Source organism: Pituophis catenifer, unplaced genomic scaffold (assembly GCF_029215685.1).
Source record: "Pituophis catenifer annectens isolate HBS135680 unplaced genomic scaffold, rPitCat1.0.hap2 SCAF_4, whole genome shotgun sequence".
NCBI lineage: Eukaryota > Metazoa > Chordata > Lepidosauria > Squamata > Colubridae > Pituophis > Pituophis catenifer.
In genome coordinates this window covers 33,772,464-33,794,919 of record NW_027256884.1, presented here as the reverse complement: position 1 = coordinate 33,794,919, position 22,456 = coordinate 33,772,464, and the positions used below count along the sequence as shown (strand labels likewise).

At 36.8% G+C, this 22,456-nt stretch overlaps 1 protein-coding gene across 3 annotated transcripts in view; it reads right to left on the bottom strand.

Moving 5' to 3' along the window:
• Positions 1 to 2,802: 2,802 nt before the first annotated feature.
• UXS1 (UDP-glucuronate decarboxylase 1) overlaps positions 2,803 to 22,456 on the bottom strand; it is a 51,190-nt gene continuing 31,536 nt past the window's right edge. For all 3 annotated transcript variants that reach the window (XM_070943285.1, XM_070943283.1, XM_070943284.1), the window contains exons 6-15: positions 20,802 to 20,982; positions 18,918 to 19,022; positions 16,271 to 16,330; positions 13,124 to 13,245; positions 10,529 to 10,648; positions 9,366 to 9,409; positions 5,904 to 5,964; positions 5,015 to 5,072; positions 3,952 to 4,055; positions 2,803 to 3,580 (exon numbers count right to left, since the gene is read on the bottom strand). In XM_070943285.1, the coding sequence (XP_070799386.1) occupies positions 3,449 to 3,580; positions 3,952 to 4,055; positions 5,015 to 5,072; positions 5,904 to 5,964; positions 9,366 to 9,409; positions 10,529 to 10,648; positions 13,124 to 13,245; positions 16,271 to 16,330; positions 18,918 to 19,022; positions 20,802 to 20,982 (987 nt within the window). In that variant the 3' untranslated portion in view covers positions 2,803 to 3,448. The remainder of the gene's footprint in view (positions 3,581 to 3,951; positions 4,056 to 5,014; positions 5,073 to 5,903; positions 5,965 to 9,365; positions 9,410 to 10,528; positions 10,649 to 13,123; positions 13,246 to 16,270; positions 16,331 to 18,917; positions 19,023 to 20,801; positions 20,983 to 22,456) is intronic.

Below are 22,456 nucleotides of genomic sequence, written 5' to 3'. Positions count from 1 at the left end.
CCCAGGGAGGGGCCATTCAGCATCCATGTGTGCTTTGCTTCCCGAATCGAGTCCTTGTCCTCCGTTGATCATCTAACTGGTCTGTGCATACATGCATCTGGAACAGGCCCTAGCTGTTCTTTCTCCTCACTCATATCAGCCTCCAAAGACAGCTGCCCCTCCGGTGGCTGGGAAATATCTTAACAGCCCTGGCTCTATCTCTGTGTCCAACACAGAGCATCCATCAGAGCCTTCCCCAGACTCCAGAACTGGCCCAAGTTCCTCCCCAACCTCATCGTCTGAGTCTGTCTCCAGCTCGGCTGGCAGCTGGCGGGTCACAATATAATCTTCCCCCAAACATTGCCAGCTCCTGAGAAGCCTTAACCAACTGGGGAGGGAGAAGAGCCCAGATACATGACAAGGTCATAGAAACAAGGACCCTATCTACTTTCTCAACATCAACTGGCTCAAACTCTCCCAACTAACAAAGTGAGTCATTTCCATAGGACCTGCCCAGCCAAGTTTACTTCAGTAAAACCAAGTACCTTTATCTGACGGGCTCTATAGGAGCTCTCCTGACCATTCCTTACCTAGAAGGGGTCTAGTCACCTAGAATAAAGCTGCTGGTTGTCTGTATGCAGATACAATAAGAGTGAAGAAGTGAACTTATTTTGCCCTAATAAAGACTCCTTCCTGTGCCTGTTTGCTTGTATTCCTTCAGCAGTGCTCTCGTGCCACTACATCTCCTGAAGACCCTTGACAAACTATAAGGATCTAGAGGAGCCACAATCACATAGGCCGCACAATCAGAGTAGTGAGTCAATCTTCTTAAATGCTCATTTCAGTTTGCAACTAAAGCCCTGGCTGAACCATGCACCAATGTCATCTTCATCCTCAAGGAAAAAACATAGTCCAGTGGCCCTTTTTGGGGGAAAAAAGCACCTCTGAAACAACCATGACTTGGATGACTGAGAATCTCCATAGTTACACCTTCAGGAATAACCTCAAGTTTCCTTTGAAACCCATCAGTTTCTTGAGGCCACCCAATTCAATAGAACCCTCTTCCCTGCAGTGGGGGCAGCTTATAAAGAACTCCAGTGTCCAGAAGGAATGGTTTGTCCATGAAAAAGAACTGATGATAACATTCGCTATTCCCAACCTCAGATCATGTTGCCACTACCCCAAGACAAATGCTAGATCTAATGGGTGACTTCTCTGTGAACTATCACTTTTGCTCCTTTAAAAACACTGAATTGTTTTCTCAAGTCATAAAAAGAGTTCTCTCCCTTGTTTTACATTAAGCATTGTTATAAAGGCTTGGAGATAGCACACACAATTCTCTCTCCACACTGTTGTGATGGTGACTATAAACTCTTACTGTAGCTTTCTTGTAAGTCAGCACAAGTTGGCTGGCCGTCTACACTCCCATACATTTCAAATTTCAAAATTTTTTGCAGTATTAAAAGATGAAAAACTTGTAATAGGATTAAGACATTCCAAATCATTTCCCATTTAAAGAAAACAGGATGTTGTTGTTTCTGTAGGAATGTGTGATTCCTACAGGTATGTCAATATTAACAATGCAGTAGAACTTCTGGTCACAAATGCTTCTGACCACAACGAAATCGGGTTCCGACCAAAAAATTCACTTTTTTTTCATGGCTGATTTCCCATTCCGCGCCATTTTTTTTGTAAGTGCCTAAGTTCCAAAATTAGGTTTGCAACCAAAGTTATGGAACTAATTCTGGTTGTGACCAGACGTTCTACATTAGTTAAAATTTTTGTGGAAGTGGCCCTAATTCTTCATCTTTTTTTTTTTTTTTGATAAAAGTGGGTTACTACTGGAAATAGCAATATAATTTAATTATAGAACAGAAAAGTGAAGTTATCCATATTTCCTTGTCTTTCTCCTTCCCAGCTTGATTTGTGCTCTTTAAGATCCCTCACAACCCAGACAAGGCTTTGAGAGCAGACAGAAGATTCTGCATTCCACAAACGGGAGCAGAAGTCGTTCACTGAATTTTATTCATACAGGTAGTCCTCAACGTATAGCCATTCCTTTAGCAAACATTTGAAATTACAACTCATTCAAAAAAGTGGTTTACAAGCAGTCCCCACATTTGTAACAGTCACAGCATCCCCATAGTCACATGATTAAAATCTGGGCACTGGGCTACTGGCATGGGTTTACAATGATTGCAGCATCCCGGGGTCATATGATCATCCCTTGTGACCTACCCAGCCTTTTTCTGACAAAGTCAATGGGAGAAGCTGGATCCACTGATCAATGGTATGCTTAACGAGTGCAAGTAATCTCCTTAACAACTGTGACAGAAAAGGTCATAAAATTGGGCATGGCTCACTTAATAACTATCTTGCTAGGCAATGGAACTTGTGATGCCAATTGTGATCATAGGTTGAGGATTACCTGTATGGTCCTACTCAGTGGTGGGTTGCTACCAGTTTGCCCTGGATTGGGCGAACCGATAGCGGCGGCGGTGGGAGGCTCCGCCCACCCACCCGGATGTCTCTATGCATGCGCAGAAGCTTCTGTGCATGCGCAGAAGCATCACGAGCACAAGCGCACCCACGAGTGAACCAGTAGCGGCTGAAATTGAAACCCACTACTGGTCTTACTTGATTTTTAATTTAATTTTACAGGATTATTTGTAATTGAACTGTATTCATAAAAGATATACTATCTAAAAACCTCACAAAATATTGATTAAAAGAATCAGTTACTCAGAGACAGATGTTACACAGTCTGCTATACCTATATAATAATATGTCCACAACCACAGACTTTTCTTTTACTTAAATCTGTAAGGTTCAGTGTTTTATTAAAATAGCATATTCAACCACTGGTAGCCAATAATACATTAACTTTTGCCCAGAGTATGCACAATACAGTAGTGATTTAAAATAGCATTTATCAGTGGAAATAGTTCAAATTCAAATGTGCAACTAGAACTAAATGTTGGGTGCGGGAGGGGAAGGGGTTTAAGGAATACATAAAACTCTTGTACAGATATTTTCTAAATGCCAGTGTTTGTCATCTGACAATACTGCTACTTTTTTTTCCTTTATGCATAGTCTCTCTCATTTAAAGTACCCATTTTATAAATAAATTGGCAATTCTGCCCTTCTTATCTTATGCGCAGCTTCACAAAGAAACCAGTAAATAAAACTGTCAAGGACAGTTATAACAAATGATGTCACAGCAAGATATAAAACCTGAAGATACTAAAAAAGGATGCATCTATTTTACATAAAAAGACAGATTTAAAAAGTGCAAGGCAAGAACTGCAGTTTTCTTGTTGAGGCACATCCACTTCTTTAAAGCAAGCTTCAGAGTGAAATTCCAGTTTTTTTTTTCTTCATGATACCTGTTCTGAAGTCTTTACCAAAAGACATATGACATCTTCTCAAATCCAAGGTAAGAAATGTCATTTCTTGTCCAATTGAATTTTTAGTTATGTCTGCTTCTTCCTTTTTTTATCCTAGCAGGTTTTGGTTTAGGAATATATTGATTATTTGCTTGATATTCCAGTTCTTTCCGAAAATAATGAATTGCTTTATTTAAACCTTCTTCCAATGGAACCTGTTCCAGAGAGAAAGAGAGAGGATTATCCATGCTTACAGAATATGTGGTGCTTATTTGTAGTACTAAAACCCTGCTTCCTAAAACTATCTCCTCAATTTGTGGAAACATTCATGGAAGTTTGCTTGTTTTCCAATTTGATAAAATTGGAAATAGCAAAAACTGGACATTTATAATGACTGGCTTTTGGAGTTTCTCCTGAGTTTAATTAACTTGCTTTATATAAAGAATCTGTTTTTAAAAAATGTCTCTTTCTCCTATCCCCAAAAGGAAGCACACCACAGAATAAATCACAACAACTTGCCTTAAATGGTATGAAATAAATAATATTACATTTTGAAACTACAATGCCATTGATAAACATTACGTACCACAGGTTCCCAACCAAGCAATAATTTGGCTTTCTTGATATCTGGCTTCCTTTTTTGAGGATCATCTTGGGCTTCTGACAGAAACTGGATTTCACTTCCACTGCCTGTAAACACATTTTATAATTAGTCATATTGTTGAGTGACTGCTGTTACAATTTCAATTTCTGAAAAGAGATAATATCCTTCTGCAAGGCATCCCGCATCAAAAGTAATAACATAATAACACTGGTAGTCCTTGACTTGCAACTGTAAGTCAGCCTTGCAATCATAGTTGTAAGTCATGATGTTCATAATGTGAGTCATCATGTGACTGATCCAGTTGTTAAGTGAAACCATTGTTTGCTGTGAGCTAGTTTTTGCCAGAAACCAGAAGTAAACACCAGTTTCCGACAAAACTATCCTATAATCATGGTCACATGATCACAGGGTGTGGCAAATAGCTGCAAATGCTATCTAATTGCCAAACACCCAAAATATGGTCATGCAACTGTGGAGATGTCAAGTGCCGAGGAAATCAGGAGATTCAGGCAGTTCAAATAAGTATAAAGATTTATTGCAAGCTTAAGCGCTCTACAAGAATCTGACCAATCAGCGGTCAAGCGAAATGAGTGAGAGTTAAGAAAGCCATTCACGGTGGGCTGGACTTAGATCTCTTGTGGGTGTGCAGAGACTCATTTGACCACTCCCTTCGGCTCAGCCTGGTCACCTCCTACAGGAGGCTGACATTAGAACTTTGAAACTGGGTTGTAAATACCTTTTGGGGGCTCTGTCATAATTTTGAAGAGTTGCTAAGTGACCAATCATAAGTCAAAAACTATACAATGCATTGTACACATAAAGGTACACGTGGATCACAGAATTTTTAGTATTTATAGGCCTATAATTTTTCTTTCCTTTTTTTTTAGTTAATTACATCTTCATTGGGTTTTCTAGTAGCAGCTCCAAATTAAATAATTTGAACTGACTTATTTATTAAATTGATTACCTTCCGTGGAACAATCAATAGGAGACACATATCACCAAGCTCTATATTTTCTTTACAAAGTAATTTAAATGTACTTACCCACAAGCTTTTTAATTAACTGGGCAAATTCTAGAATAGAATGTTCCTCTGGATTCCCCTAGAGATATAACAAGTATTATTAAAATAATGTTTACAGTACAATAGTACAATAGTTATAGTATAATGGTATTATATAGCACAATAGTACAAATTCATTATTTAAGTACAATAAGTAGGAGGAAAATATAGGTTTTGATCTTCCATAAAGAGTTATTTCCTGAATATTCAGCTAATAAATTACAATTGCATCCCAATTGCAGAATTCTCTGTTCCTGAATGGAATCTACCACAGGAATTCCTAAAGTAAAAGAGTGATCCAAAGACTGGAATCCTTGTTCTAGCAGAAATTCCTATTGTTTTCACACCACTCCTGAGGTCAAACCTAAGGAAATGCATTTTACATCTCAGATCATACTATGTTCAGTAGAAATTTTTACTATCAGGAACCTCAATGGTTTTAGTTACTTTCTGATTTAGTAACAAAAACTCAGAGAGATGAAATATTATGAGGCAAGAATATAATTACAAAAGCAGCACACTGCATGCAAAAATGGATTTAAAAAATGGATTTATAAAAAGGGGTCTGCAAAGGCCTTATTTGGAGATATAATGCAGATATAATAGAACTCACTGCATTTAAAGTAGAAAAATTGCACCATGCTTGTTTGTCCTCATATGGTGTTTGTGTTTTTAATAACAATGAGAAGCAGAAGGAGGTACTGGTGATGGTGATGGGCCTATTGCAATTTTCAGATCAGGAAAATACAAAAGGCTACGTCCCAGCACAGATTGATTCCATGCACTCTGAATTTGGAGGTGCTATTTTATTTCCATACTACTTTACTCAATTTCCCATTAAGGTTTATAACAACAAGAGTGTTTTGTTTACCAAGTTAACAGGACTGCTAACGTTGCTATTCATTAAGGCCACGAGCCCATTCACAAGGTCACTGGAAAAAAAAGATAAAGACAATATGAGCTGAGAGTTATTTCCTGATTTATTTATGGTATGGCCTTGCAAAGTGCTGATGCTGAGGAAAAAATATTCTCTTGGGGGAAGTTTTACTGTAAGCAGTGGCATGGGGCGGGGGCAGTGGTCAAGGGGGCCGAAACTGACAAAGTCCCATCCCTTTTATACATGCAGTGCCATATGACCTTCACCTTTGGGATGAAACAGGAAGCTTCTGCTGATACCCATGAACAGAAGCTAAAGCAAGTAAACCACAGCAACTTACGCTGAATATACATGAAAGGACAAAGCAAAACATTTCCGCCTAAACAATTTTCACAAAAGACACAATGTGCCAATTGAAACAATGGGATGAATGAGTTATCAGGGTGTCAGATTTAGGTGCAGAACATGATAAAACTTTAAAATCAGGGTGGGGAACTTTTATTAGACTGAAAACTAGAGTTGGTTTTGAGTGTGGTACATCATGGCCCACATTTTAATCACCAATGTGGCCAATTCAAGAGATAAATGAATTATATAGATTAAAAGTAGCTAATTGAATTGTTTCTTTTGGCCTTAATTATGTTAATTATTAAATTATTACACAATGACATTTACTAACAACTTTTGGCAAGGTTCAGCATGTGTAGCCATCAGTATTGGGTTGCAAAACCCGTCACTACCAGTTTGCTCGTGCATGCACATGTGTTCGTATGTGCGCAATGCTTCTGTGCATGCGCAGAAGTGTCTGGCGGGGTGGGCGGAGCCTCCTGCCACCACTACCGGTTCGCCAATCTGGATAGAACTGGTAGCAACCCACCACTGGTAGCCATGCTTTAAAGAGAGCAGAAATGTAGTTTACTCAAGTAAATGGATAGCTTATAGAGAGTCTAGGAACAAACATGTACTGTATATTCAGTTACCTCTCATTGTAAGTCTGCTATGAACTGCCTGAGTAGAAAATTTCAAAACAAAATATAATGTGACTCTTCCACTGTAATCCTCACAGGTATTCATGGGCATCAGGAATTCAAGATGGCGGCCACATCTATGCAATCAATACCTGCCCAGCCATGATGCAGGCAAGCAGGGGGAAGGACACTGACTGCATGATTTTTGTCACCTTGTTGATTATTTTCATCTCCTTCTTTGGAACATTTCTGCTTGTCATACTTAACTTTGGCATTAAGAGCATAATGAACATTGATAGGCAAATTCACTCTGGATAACTATGTAATAAGGAAAGAAATTTAGGTTCCTTAGCCCCTTTAAGAAATGAGGGAGGGGAATTCCTCTTTTTTATAATTAAGCTATGTGATTTTTCTCCCCCACAAAATTCAATAAATGTAGATGCATAGGCATAAATGAATTTGGAACAGCAAAGTCACATAATTTTTAATATTAGCACAAATATGCTAATATTTGCTAAAATAATGTGGTTATTTTAGGTTAGTGTTAAGCCACCATTATGCTGGCTAAAACTGAAAAAATGCTCTCCTACAAAGAAAACTGCATATTCACATATTCAGCAGAAGATGGCAGTAATGGTTTAAGGAAAAAAACAGGAAACCCAGAGGCTTCTAACACTTCTTTTGCTTCTTAAGAGTCATTTTGTGTGTATGTGTGTATTTATGATTATTACTAAGCAATTTATATTGACTTTTTCCCGTTCTGTAAAAATTAAGACAAATAGTGTGGGTATAAATAGACATTGTATCCCTGCTGGGCTGGGCTCAATTAAATGTAGCCAAGGCACTGCTAGATAAACATTCCACTCTGTCGTGGGTGGATAAATTTCCCACACTCTGCTCCAAACAAATACCTGAATGGCTAACCCAACACCAAGCCTCTGCTTGGGCCAAGGTTCGACCAGCAAATATACATAATTGGAACTCTTTGGACAGATGGCTCATTTGCTCCTTTCTAACTTTTTAATCTAAAACAATAATTATTTATTTGCAACAATTATTTAAAGCAGCACCTTGCAATGAGAGAATAAAGCCAGGATGTACAGTATGACAGTTATTTTCAGCGGTGACCTTTTCTTTTAACATTATTAAAGATTATGTTAAATAGATATAACAAATACAAAAACAAATACATAAAAAGGAAAAGAAAGAAAAAGCATCTAAAAAGTGTAAATCTTATTTACAAAAAAGAAAAGAAAACATAAGCGGAAGAAACTTCCCCCTTCATCCCTGACAAGTAGATTCAACATTTACAACTCATCGCTGTCTCTTAAAATAGCTGCACCAGGACTGAACCGATGTTGTTGGTGCTCAGAAATATTTAGTCAGTGGTTTGATGGGTAGAAAACAGTGTAATTTTATGACTTTTTAAAAAAATTAAAATGTTATTAAGTTCCTAAGTAGGAGCTTTTAAAAGCTGAGTTTTCTAGAATTATAAGTTTGGGATTCTCCCAGCAAAGATGATAAGCCACCCAACGGCATTCTTGGTATGCAACATTTTTAGATGAGTGATGATTATCATTCTTCACATCTGCAATGCAAACTGTACAAAGAGTTGTTTACGTAATCGTATGCTAGATGGAGGTTCAACTTGCTAGCAGTAATGAGAAGTTCTAGAAGACAAACACTGATCTAATTTGTCAGAATTCTTGCCTTTGAGGTGAGCACACCACCAACATTCAGAATTGGTAGTTATTACTACTTTATTTTTCTTTTAGTTTTGAGGCAGTTAGCTAGAAAAAATATACCATATTTTTCGGAGTATAAGATGCACCGGAATATAAGATGTACCTTAGTTTTTGGGGAGGAAAATAAGAAAAAAGCTGATTGGCAGGTGGATCGGCCTCCCGGAATACTGGGAATCAGCTGTTCCCAGAGGTCAATTTTAGGAACAGGTTCCTTGGTTGTGAGCTCTGTGCCTTGCTTTTTTTTTTTGCTTTTTTTCCTGCCTCTGAAACTTCTGAAACGCAGTTTCAGAAAAAACTTTTTTTCCTGCCTCTGAAAGACTCCAAAACAGAGCTTCAGAAAAAAAAGCCTCTGAAGCTCTGTTTGGGGGCTTCTTTTCTGAAGCTTCGTTTCTGATGCTTTTTTCAGCTTCTGAAACCTCCGTTTGAGAAGCTGGGCGGGGCTACATTCAGAGTAAAAGACGCACCCAGATTTTCACCCACTTTTGGGAAAAGGTGTGTCTTATACTCCGAAAAATACTGTAATTATAATGCTCTCCCCATACAAATTCCTACAAATAGTTTTTAAAAAGTGCTACCAGATAATGGGCCACATGAATGAAACTACTCAGGAAAAGTGCTGAAAAGTTATATAGCAAAACTATGGCATGTGGAAAAAGCTTTCCCACAAAATTCTTGAAACAATTAACATTGGCTAGCTAAAGGCCATAAGAAGATTGAGTTGAATTCAACATAAAAATGTATACCTGACATACTGGAATGCTCTGGTTTGAGTGCCAGGCCCATATACCTGGAAGAATTAAAAATGACATAAATATGCATAGCAAAGATACCACTTTGCAGTGACGTACAAGTACCATCCATGTATCCTTGTTTATCCTGATTTACCAAATGATTATCTGAAGTTATATGGAGAATAATCTTATTATAGACCTCTTAAGTACACATTAATTTTTCTCTGGGTTCATGAAGTGCCATCAACAGGCTTCCTATCCAAGATACAAACCAACAGAACTATTTCATATTGATCTATTTGTTCATTTTCATGATCGTTTGTTCATGTCTAGCAATTCTTACCAATTAAAAAATCCATTATTTTCAACATTGCATTTTTTGGAAGAATTTGGTTTTTTTTAAAAAAAAGATTTCATAGTAGAACATGCCCCAAATAATTATCAATTTGCTTTACAAATGAGAAAGAAAAAAATGTTCTTAAGTTGGCAAAAAATAAAACTAAGTTACCCATGCTGGCTTTTCTGACAATTTATAAAGAATTTAAATCTTTTTCGCGCAAGTTGAGAGACTGCCTACTAAGTGTCTTAGCAACAATCTTTCCAGTAAGCAGATTACAAGCATTCTGCTAGTATATGGTTGTTTGCCAGAAAACAAAATATTGCAATTTTGAAAAGGCTGAATCTCATGAGATTCCATTGTTCTTCAAAAGGATTTCAATACATCCTTGCCTAAAAATCCTTTACTTTTATATTGCAAAACTTCTCTGCCATTCTAAGATAAAAGCATTACTTTATTGTAAATATTTAAATCGTTAAAACTCAGCAGCAGCTTTCAACGTTATTTTAAAAGAAGCCATTTCAATTCAGGAACAGTTTTTAATAGAAACAGTTCACCTATTTGGTTGAAGACTTCACTTGATTTCTTACCAATGAATCTTCCATGTCTTAGAAACAATTTCTATAACCTTAGGTATCTGAATATTAAATGGCACTTCTGAGTACAACACAATGTGCTTATGTGATTAAATATTAGATGATGCATTAGAATGTTTAAATTTTTAATTTAAGATTCTTTACTAAAATATTGATCCTGTGAGATTTCACAAAATGGCAGACTTTGATTTGTCTTTGCCACACAGTCATTAAACTGAATGGACAAGAAGATGAATACATACAGTTAAGGGTTCTCCTTGAAGAGCTTGCAAGATAAAGTTACTAACAACTCTGCCATCATTCATGTGCATCCGGGGACCAAATGTATTGAAGATTCGGGCAACTCTTACTTCAACACCTTCCTGAAAGGACAAGAAAAATAGCATCTTGAAAAAATTCTATTGAAAATCATATTTTTTGTATTATTCCAGAATAAGACATACCCACAAAAACATACAATTGTAATGATTTCATATGGTGCAGTTCAGTTATAGATCAGAGTGGTGCAGTGACCTAGAGGTGGAGCTCTCACCTCACAATCAGGAGGCTGTGAGTTCGATCCTAGGTAGCGGCAGATATTTCTCTCTCTGGGCACAATGTGAAATTATCTGTTGCAAACTCTGTATTGATGACAGGAAGGGCATCTGGCCAATAAACACTCAACTCCATTCAGTTGCCCCGACTCCAGGGATATGTCCCGACTTAGGGATTATGGGGTCATTAAAAAACAAAACAAAACAAAAGTTCAGCTATAGATCTATTACTCGCCAACACAGTGTCCTTCAAATATCTGCTACAACAGTCCCATCATCCCAGCCAGCCTCTAAAATGGGTTAGCAATTATGAGAGTTGGAGTCCAGCATATTGGGACTGTACAAGATGGGGAAGACTGGTTTGTAGCATTGTTGCAAGAACTCCTTCTCAGAGATTTCTCTTTGGAAGGATAATATAATGATCTGTCAGGAGTATTTCTGATTAAACTAAATCAATTTTTGTTAGGCTTTTGGGGACACGAAGCACTAGTAAACAAAACAGATACTCTTGAGGATGCCATGAATGTTTATAGATCCTGACAACAGCAGGAAATGTTGCCAAACATGTCTCAATTATTTGTTCTCTTTATAATATTTCTAGAAGAAATGCCAGAAAGTATTAGAATTTAGACTGCCTCTTATAATATTTGTATAGCCTATCTGCCTTTTTAGTAACTTAGCAACTATAGATTAGAAAATGAAATTCACCACATAGGATGAAACGTAAAGAACCATTTAACTAGTTTATTCTTAACTTCCCAACAACCTTGTTCCTATCCAAAAAAATAATAAAAAAAAAATCAACTAGATAAAGTAAAATTAACTGTATACTGAAAACATCAATAAAGCTAATGATAAAGCTAAAGCTTTTGTTACTGGAGAAGGCTTTGGATGTTTAGGAAAACCAAAGGCAATCTTAAAAAGAAGCCCAGAGGAGACAAAATGTTTAGATGCTGGCTAGTTTGGTCTAGTGGTTAAGATATAGACTAGAAACCAGGAGACTGAGTTTTAGTCTCGCCTTATAAATGAAAACCTTCTTGGTGACTTTGGGCCAGTCACACACTCTCAGTACAATCCACCTTACTGGGCTATTGTTATGGGGAAAACAGGAGGAGGTAGAAGTATTAGGTATTTTCACCGCCTTGAATTATTTATAACTACCCTGTTTCGTCCAAAATAAGACATCCCCTGATAATAAACCCAATTGGGCTTTTGAGCGCATGGCAATAAGGCCAAGCACTTATTTCCGGGTTTAAAAAAATATAAATCAGGGTCTTATTTTCGGGGAAACAGGATATAATAAAGGAGGGATAAAAACAAAATAAAAAAATAACAAACACAGGTTTATCAGAACTCAAGAAGCAGTTACTGAGAGAATAATATGCATCAGTCCACAAACAGTTTACTGTGACCGAATAAACAAACAAAAAATAACATCTACCCACCCCAGAAAACAAGTGATGAAAAAAAAGATTTTTGTATCAATATATATGAAAAAAAAGATGGGATTAACAGAAAGACCAAAGGCTGCCTTCAGCCCCCAAAGATAATTACTTATCTCACACCTGATATATTTTGCATTCGTAAGTGCCTTAGTATTACACTCATTTTTCAAATTCTGGACTACAGGCAGTTCTCTTACTACTTACAACAGTTCATTTAGTGACCTTTCGAAGTTACAGTGGCACTGAAAAAAGTGATTTATGACCACTTTTCAAACCTATGACCTTTGCAGCATCCCCATGGTCATGTATTTACATTTGGACACTTGACAACTGGTTCATATTATGATGGTTGCAGGGTATGAGGTCATATGATATCTTTTTGCAACCTTTTAACAAGTCAAGTCAATGGAGAAGCCAGATCCACTTAACAACACTTAAGTTAGTTACGTTTGTTACTAACTTAACAACTGCAGTGGTTTACTTAACAAATGTGGCAAGAAAAGTCATAAAATAGGCCAAAAATCACTTAACAAATTTCTCACTTATCCACATAAATTTTAGGCTCAATTATGGTCAGAAGCTGAAGACTACCTGTATAATGTTATGACTAAGAGCCAGATTGCATAGTGATTAGGGCAGCAGGCTAGAAGCTGGGAGACTGTGAATTTTAGTCCTACCAAGACATAAAGACAATTGGGTGACCTTGGGAAGAAGGAAATGGCAACCATTTCAGAAAAAAAAAAACATTGCCAAGAAAACTGCAGGGCTAGTCCTGTGTGCCACCAGGAATCAACACTGACTTGAAGGCACATTCTCTCACACACAAATGTTATTACTGTGCAAACTTTGCCCTCAATACCTGCTTCATATAGGCATAGCACATGGTTTCAGCAACTCTCTTTCCTTCATCATAACATGCTCTAGGTCCAATAGGATTCACATGACCCCAGTAATCTTCATTTTGTGGGTGAACTTCAGGATCTTGAAAGAAAAAAAAAAGGGGGAGGGAGCTTTCAGTTATCCAATAACAAGTAACAGTATTAATATTAATTACTTTTGATGGGACATATTTTTCTAACTTTGACCTAAGGATGTGTGGAATACTTAGTTTCCCAGGTTCACAATTCAGTACAGGTTTTCCATTTCCTTAGGGTCTTGCGTAAAAACAGGGTGGAACTGATGACCTCCTTTTACCAGTCCACAACAGAAAGCATTCTCACTTATTGCATCACGGTATGGCATGCTGGCCTGACAGCCACGGATAGAAAAACATTACAGAGGATGGTGAGCACCGCACAAAACATCGTGGGCTGTCCCGATACCACTAGATGAGATCGCTAGGGCTCGCTGCCTTAGAAGAGTGAGGAAAATCCTCAGGGATGACTCACACCCTGGTCAGCATTTCTTTACCCTCCTACCATCCGGAAAGAGATATAGAAGCATAGCCAGCCGCACAAACAGGCTGAAGAAGAGTTTCTATCCATGGGCTGTCAGACTCCTGAATGTGAAATAACATCATAATTACGTAGTATGATGGACTTGCAGGGCCGGCGCAACGTGTAACATGTTCACACTGGTGCAATAGGACTGGGTGTTTGTTAATATAATTTATTGGTTAGGAATTTTCTGTCTTCACTGTGAGTTGTACTGTGTTGGGGGGGGGTGCACTGAGGGAGCTCCACCAATCTCATTGTACATATGTGGTGCAGTGACAATAAAGGTTGTTGTTGTTGTTGTTGTTATTATTATTTACTTTATTCATTAAACATGAAACTTAGTCAACTGAACATTCAAAAATGCATCACAAATACCATTGACTGGTGCTAATGGTTGATACACGTTGCTGCCAACGTTCTAGGTATCAACCAAGTACCTTCTTAAAATATATGATGTTCCAAGTAGCGCAGTTTTTTTGCAGTTCCGCTGGTGTTATTGAAGGAAACTGCAATTTTTTGATGTGTTTTGTATTATTATTATTATCATCATCATCATCACTATTACTACTATTACTATTATTATTATTTTATTTTTTTTAAAATTATTATTATTTAGCCATTCCATGCAGGAATGGACCACACAGAGGAGAAAAAAGGCTATTCTATAGAATCATGGATAGCAGAGCTCAGCAAAATGTTACGTGAATGTCTTTCCTGTCTTGAAAACTTCTTTTTCTTATCTTTCTGGAACCATCTGTTCAATTTCCTTGAAATACCTATAGTTTTAGTGCAATTCTGGGAACTTAATTTATTTGTAATTGATCCCAGTCAATTGAGAGGTGTGTGTGTGTGTGTGTGTGTGTGTGTGTGTGTGTGTGTGTGTTCCACACACAGAGAATATATGGGCCATTAAAAAAATTTAATGAAGGACAAACAAAATCTATTAGAAAAAAGGTAATATGCTGATCATATAGCTCAAACATAGCCAGTTTAAAAATTGCTATTGAGCACCAGAATTTTCTAGAAAGGCATCAGGGTTTTGATTTTTTAAAAAAAGGAGAGAGAATTGCCTTAATTTATATAAAATAGAAAAAGAGCTATGCCTAAAACAGTCAATTTTTAGTAATTTTTAGCCTGTAGTACAGTGGACTAAAGCACTGTTATTAACAGATTAACATCTGCTGCTTGCAATTACTGCAAGTTCAAATCTCACCAGGCTCAAGGTTGACTCAGCCTTCCATCCTTTCAAAGGTAGGTGAAATGAGGACCCAGATTGTGGGGGCAATAAACTGACTTTGTATAAATATACAAAAGTATGAAGGCTATTGCTTAGCGCATTGTAAGCCGCCCTGAGTCTCCGGAGAAGGGCGGCATATAAATTAAAGAAAAAAAAAATTCTTTCCATTTCTACTTTGATTTAATTTTGCTGGGCACTACTAAAAACAAGTGGAATTCTTTCTTCTGAGCCACAGTATCATCCGATACAAAATTAATTTATTTACAACTGAGGTTTTTTTAAAAAAAATTGATTGGATAATTAGAGTTCTGCTAAAATGCTTTATTGCAGTTACTCAATTGAGAAAGGATAAAAGAACACACCTATCAATACAAAGGGTCCTTTAATTATCTGCAATGTTACAATGACAAATTGTTCAAACATACCATGGTGATAATGTATGTTTTAAAAATATTTTTATTGTTCTTCTATTGCAGTTTTTTATTGTATTGGTGTTTTTATATTGCTTTTAATGGTTTCTGAGCCCCCCATCATATATTTGAGATGGGATTTATATAAATTGAATGAATGGAATAAATAAAAAAATTAAGATATCCCACATATTCTGTTCACAAATTGTTCAATAGTCATATCACCGATATAGCTTAAACTGTACATTTTAAATCTCTTCATATCTGAATTAATTTCAGTTTCCATCAACATAAATTCCCAAAGAAATCAACCTCCATTAGTAAGAATGAAGAAGGTTTGACTGTACTGCATTTCTACACCATGGCTTGGCAAACGAACTTCGTCTTTTATAATTGGATTACAATTCTTATAGGCCTCCATTAAAATGGCCATTGGTCAGGGAACATGGGAACTATTATTTGAACATTTTGATGGCATTAGGATGCCAAACTCAGAACAAAACAATATGTCAAGTTGAATGTAATCAAATTACAGTAACTCATAATTAAAGAGTAAAGTAGTGTAACAGAAAATATGGATGATTTGTCAATCATCATCACCATACAGCCAATTATCTATGGAAAGCCAGTTTGATCTAGTGGTTAAGGCACCAGGCTAGAAATCAGGAGACCATGAGTTTCAAGTCTCGCCTTAGCCATGAAAGCCGGCTGGATAACTTTGGGCCAGTCACATTCTCTCAAGCCAACCCACCTCACAGGATTGTTATGGGGAAAATAGGAGGAGGAAGGTGTTTGGGATATGTTTGGTGGCAGGAAACAAACAAATTGTTCATACTTTAAATGGAAGATAAGTGAGGTGAAGAAAACAATGTAATCAATAAAGCCTTTATGAAGTGGAACTTCCCATATCAGTCACTTCTTACCTCCATACACTTCAGAAGTGGATGCAAGGAGAAGACGGGCTCCAACACGTTTTGCTAAACCTTAACAAAAAGAGGACATATTTTTTTAAAAGGAGCAGACATATCTTTTATTTTATTTCAACCAACCCTGAAGTAAAATACTACACATCAGCATTTCTTTCAGGACAGAACAAATGCTGATGTGTGATTCAAGAAGTATTTAACTATGCCAAGAAAATTTGTACCAGTTTTAAGAGTTTTTAGAAGAGCTTGTAGCCAGGTAATATTGTATATTACTTCTTTGCTATGAGGGTTCATTATATTATTAGCACAGGCAGTTGAAAATGATTTATAATCTGGAATTTATTGTTATTTGCAGCAGGTGTCACATAACCTTCTGTCCCTTTAGTTCTAACCTCTGTGAAAGGATTACAAACCAAAATGTAATAAAATAAGTAAGTGAGCGAGTGAGTGATCAATCTAAGGTGAAAATGAAAAGTTTATTCTCATCCTGCCATTAAAAATCAAGAACATCAAGGCTGAAAGCTACAAAACAAAGGATATAAGAATCCATTATAACGAGTGGCTTTAACCATATATGTGTACGCAGGCAAATAATCCATCTATAATTACTTAATACAGTTGTTTTCAACCTTGGTCACTTGAAGATGGGTAGACTTCAACTCCCAAAATTCCCAGCTAGCAAAGCAAAGTTGGCTAGGAGTTGAAGTCCATCCATCTTCAAGAGACCAAGGTTGAGAAACACTGACTTAACACTTTAACAGAGCAAACAACATTTTAAGACAGGGAATATCAACTTGGAGCCTGGGGGTACCAAAACATTCCCAGGCAAAAATCCACTAGGCTCCCTATACTATTTTGTTTTTGTTTTATAATGTTTAATTGTTTTAATTTCAGTGTGTGTATCAGAGGTGGGTTTCAGCAGGTTCTGACCAGTTCTGGAGAACCAGTAGCGGAAATTTTGAGTAGTTCAGAGAACTGGTAGTAAAAATTCTGACTGGCCCCGCCCCCATCTATTCTCTGCCTCCCAAGTCCCAGCTGATCGGGAGGAAATGGAGATTTTGCAGTAACCTTCCCTGGAGTGAGGTGGGAATGGAGATTTTACAGTATCCTTCCCCTGCCATGCCCACCAAGCCATGCCACTCCTACCAAGCCACACCCACAGAACCGGTAGTAAAAAAATTTGAAACCCACCACTGATGTGTACATATTTATATTGAATTGTAAGCTGCCCAGAGTCATTGTTTGAGATGGGCGGCTACAGAAACTGAATGTATAAATAAATAAAATAAATAAAATCACCCACCCTATTGATTTGCAGGAGTGATCCTTCAGGGGTACAATGATCCCACTGGGATGGCCCTGGGTCAATATGCCTTCTGGCAAATGACCTTTTATGAGTGGCCATGTCCTCAGTTACACCATTTTTCTATCTGGGCAAGATTGCAACTATTTTTTAATATGATAAAATTCCAAATGTGCCCCCAGCTACATTTCAATTACATTGCACAATTTAATTCTAAATAAAAAGATTCAGATTTATCTCTTAAAGTAGATACATCTAGGAATATTATTGGTGAATGTTCTGTTCTATTCTGAATGTTCTTTTCTATTTCTGAGCCACTACTTAGTGATTTGCCTTGAACATTTTCCCATAAAATTGTTTTTTTGCTCTGCACTATTAAATATTCTTTGCTATCTGAGCCAAAGCAGTGGTACAGAATCTGTCATTTACCAGATTTGTGAATTCCTTCTCACTGCAATCTGTCACAATTTTCAATGATAAGCATGGGCTGAATTGCCTTGGTATTATTATAGTAGGTTCTTTGGTAACAGCTTCAAAACTAAATTTCTCAATGGAATGGAAATAATTTTAAATTGTATTAGACATGAATATTTGCTTACATTCTCTATTAAGAATAACCTCTTGGCAATTCAGCTACTGTATAAGGGCTGCTTCAACCACCATGTTGGCACATACAAGCTCAGCATGCCTTTATTCTGGTTAGGTCTGTATTCTCACATACACAGAGGTATAAGCACACACCCATGCAGATACACACGTTCACACTGCTAAGACAAGCTGGGCAATTGACAGCTTTTTGCCGGCTCTGGAGTCCCATGTTGATCATGATTGTTGAAAACTGACAACACAATGTTCAATCATGCCAAATCCTCTGCAATACTTAAAAGAAACTGCTTTAAACATTCAACCTGTCTATATGCATAATGTGTCTTTGTACACTATGGGGCCCTCAACTGTATTCAAAATTGTAAATGGGGTCTTTGGCAACCAAGAATTTACTGCTGATTGAGCCACATGCTGGTGCAAGCTGCATACCCTTCCACAAGTGGATTGTCAACCCTACCCTCCAGTTGAATTCCTGAACAAGTACATGCAATGTGGCAAGTATCAGCATGCTGCTTGTCTGTTGCAAAACAAAACATATTTTGTCTTAGCATGTTGTGTGAACTGCTAAATTCAGCTCAGAACTTCTTTTTAGCATTTCAGATCAAACAGGAGATCAATATGCAACAATATACAACTACAGAGGGACATGCCAATGGAAAAATTAAATGAGAATGCTGAGTTTTACCCTTCCTAAGTAAACATGAAAATAACGTTGCACTTAAACTTTATACTCACCTAACATATTTAATGTTCCAATTGTGTTTGTCTTTAATGTCTTTATGGGATTATACATGTAATTTGGAGGAGAAGCTGGAGAAGCTAAGTGATAAATCTGGTCCACTATGGAAAAAAGAAAAGAAACAGAAAAAGAAACACAGAGATAGATAGATAGATAGATAGATAGATAGATAGATAGAGAGATAGAGAGAGAGAGATCGAATTTATTTTACATTAAATGATTTAAAAAATTATGAGATTCAACAAAATAATAACAGTACTTTTCAGCTTTAGATACATGCATGTCAAACCCCGTTTATTATTGAAAGACACTCTTCTTGTAACCAATATCCTAAAAGAATCGGAATTAGAGTGCAAGTTACACATCTTGGAATTCTGGGATATTTCATAGGCTCTGCTCTATAGTGTAGGGTAATCAAAGCTGAAACAAGGTGAACTCATTTTGCTGAAGAGCAGACCATCAAAGATATTATGGAAAATTCAAGCCGCCAGTTTTTATCAGATGATTAATTTGCACAGGTGAAAGCTATTTTTCAACTGCAAGATCTTCTGTATTAGGTTACATGCACATGTAGGCAAGATGCATCTTGAGAAAACAGATTGAGATAGGTAGCCAGAAAAAGCACTTGTGAACATGTCCACAGTAACTATAATAAGAAAGCCAGCTCTGCCAGGTAGTCAATTCTTTAAATCCTCATCCACAGTCACGGACTGCTTAGGACTGAGGATCTTCCTCAAAAATCAGAAAGTAAACATGCAAGGCACTTTAGCAAGCCATGGCAAAGTAATTCTTCAAGTCCTGTGTCACTATTTTCCAATGACTGATTCAAAATGTTTATAAAACATTCACAATGCTAACAGGTTCCTTATGAATTTCTTTCCAAAAGTCACTTGGGTGAATTTTTTTTCTGCCAATTCAAGAATTACAATCAATGATGACTTCTACACCTATATTTTCATTTTGTTGTAGACCGATGGAGAAGATATTTTGCACTATGAAGTATCTGATTCTGTAAGCAAAATATTATAGAATAAACCTGCAGATGAACTCAGGTAAAGGGGATTGAATCAGATATGGAAAAAATATTAAACCCAGGAGTAAAATTGTCACTGAAAAGCCTTGTTCCTATTCTCCATCATTGATGCTCCTTCTCCTTTTCTTAGGATAATTAAAGCTCTCCTCTATACTAAAAACCAGGACCAGGCATTCCAGGATGGTATCTCCATATGATTTCAAATCACAATGAAGAAAGGCAGTATTGTATCGTCTGAATCTTCAGATGCATGCATGGTAGAGGCCAAATTCCCTACTTGCTATGATCAATATCAAATTGACTCCAATTGGATAAAATTTGGAGAACTTGGAAATTTGTTCAATTTAAAACCAAGGTCATCCTAATTTGGTAAGATCTCTAGTTATATCAATCATATACTGGTATAATTAGGGAAAACGCATCCACCATATCAATTTCCTAGGAATTTCAATACTTCCAATGACAGTTGCCTGTACAAGCCAGTATATCCAGCTCTTCATGTATGGGTGAATGCAATAGTATATCATATCAGATTCAAAAGATTTCAAGCTCTGAAAACTTCTGCAATGTTCAGAATAGCATATCACACACCTCCAATAAGATCAAAACAACCTGCTTTAGTCTTGAAAGGAAAGTATCAAGCTTCTACTTGAATGTAAAATACCAGAATAATCACTCAGTGTACACCATCCTGTCTAAGGATTATGGAAAATGAGATTTAACAACCTTGAGGATACCAGAAGAAGCTATTGTAGAGACATTCCAACCACACAGAGAAAGCACTTCATGCAAAGAGAAGAATTCTTCCTTACTGTCATAACCAGCATGTATGTCTCAGGATACTCACCTTCAATGTACAGGGGCTCTACGACATCATGATTAATCAGTTCAAAGTTCTCATGGCCAATCCAGTGTTCCACGTTTCTTTTCCTGCCCGTAAAGAAGTTGTCCACAACTGTAACTTCATGGCCATCCATCATTAGTTTGTCAGTAAGATGAGAACCCACAAACCCTGCTCCTCCAGTTATCTGCATTAGGACAGTTTGCATATAAATTTTTCTTCTATTTTAAATGAAAATACCAGACAAAAAGTCCACAAACATTACATAAAAGAACAATAGCATTCAAAATTCTTTTAGCATCTGAGCATCTGAGAAGCCACATACAAGATTTTCCTTCAGATCAATTAAACAAACCATAGGTACTTAATGTTTACAATCTCACCTCCCCAAAGAAATTTCCCTTTAGTTTAGCAAAGAAGTAAAGTAAGATATAGGAAGAGAAGTAGGACTTTAGTGCCCAATACAGTATATTCGCACATTGTGAAGGATATATTTCGTATGTGTTGAGAACATAATTTTTAATCAAACAGAGGATTTTGCCATTTTAACATGCAAGCTTTTCATGAAGATGTGGAGGCTGACAAAACAAGAGAGACATGCAGACCCAGATTGTCCACAGAAGGGTTATAATACAGTCAGGCAATCCAAAACTGTTGCATCACTTTCTCCATTAGGAGGTCTCTTCCCACAGCTACTATTTCACTATTAAATAAAGGAATTAAGCAGAACTACATTTTGAGCAAAGGCCCATTTTCTCTTGGTTTTCCTTAAGACTTCTCATCAATTTTGCACAGATAATGGGAAAAAATTATAGGTCATCTAGTTTGTCATAGAAATACAAAGATCTTTAGTTGGTACCATTTAGAAGTCCTAATTATCCACAACATTCCAAAGACCATAGAAAATAACTGTGCACTATTGAACTGTGAAGAAAACAAATGGGCTTCAGTTTAATATGACAATTTCCTAAGGGTCAACTGTGTAGGAGCCAATTTTTGGTATTCAACCAAGACAAGCTATAGAGCAGCTGTGAGACTAAAGTGATTGCAGATATTCCAAATAACTAATAGTGGATGAGTCTTGAACATATGCCAACTTGGCTATTCATTCGTTAATTACTGTCTTTTACAATGATAAAATGTATCGAAGGGGGCAGGGGTAGAAAATTACATGTGGAGTAAAAAAGGAATGTTTTTCTACTTGAATTTGATAAGTCAGCCCATTTAAAAATTATAATTCTCTATTATTTAATATTATTTAGTTAAAATGACTGATAAAGTGAACAAAAGGAAAAAACCCATATTGATCTATTAAGGATTAAAAAATCTATTTTATTTTAAATTATGTTAAAAGTTTAGTGTGTCTACCCAATACAAGCAATCAATAGCAATGTTTGCAAATAAATACATGCTCCTGGTGCAGTGCAACACTTACTTACTGCAGCAAATATCTCCAACCTGGTGCCCTCAAAATACACTGAGAATTCTCAGCATTATGACAACCTCAAGGGTTTGTAGGCTTCCCAAAAGCATTGTAGGATATGCCACAAATTGTTCCAGTTAACAACATCCTACTGTGCAAGTGAAATTCTATTTGCTACCCATAGGATCAAAGGGTCCCATAGGATCCAAGTCATTAATTACTGTCCCACAATGTTCAA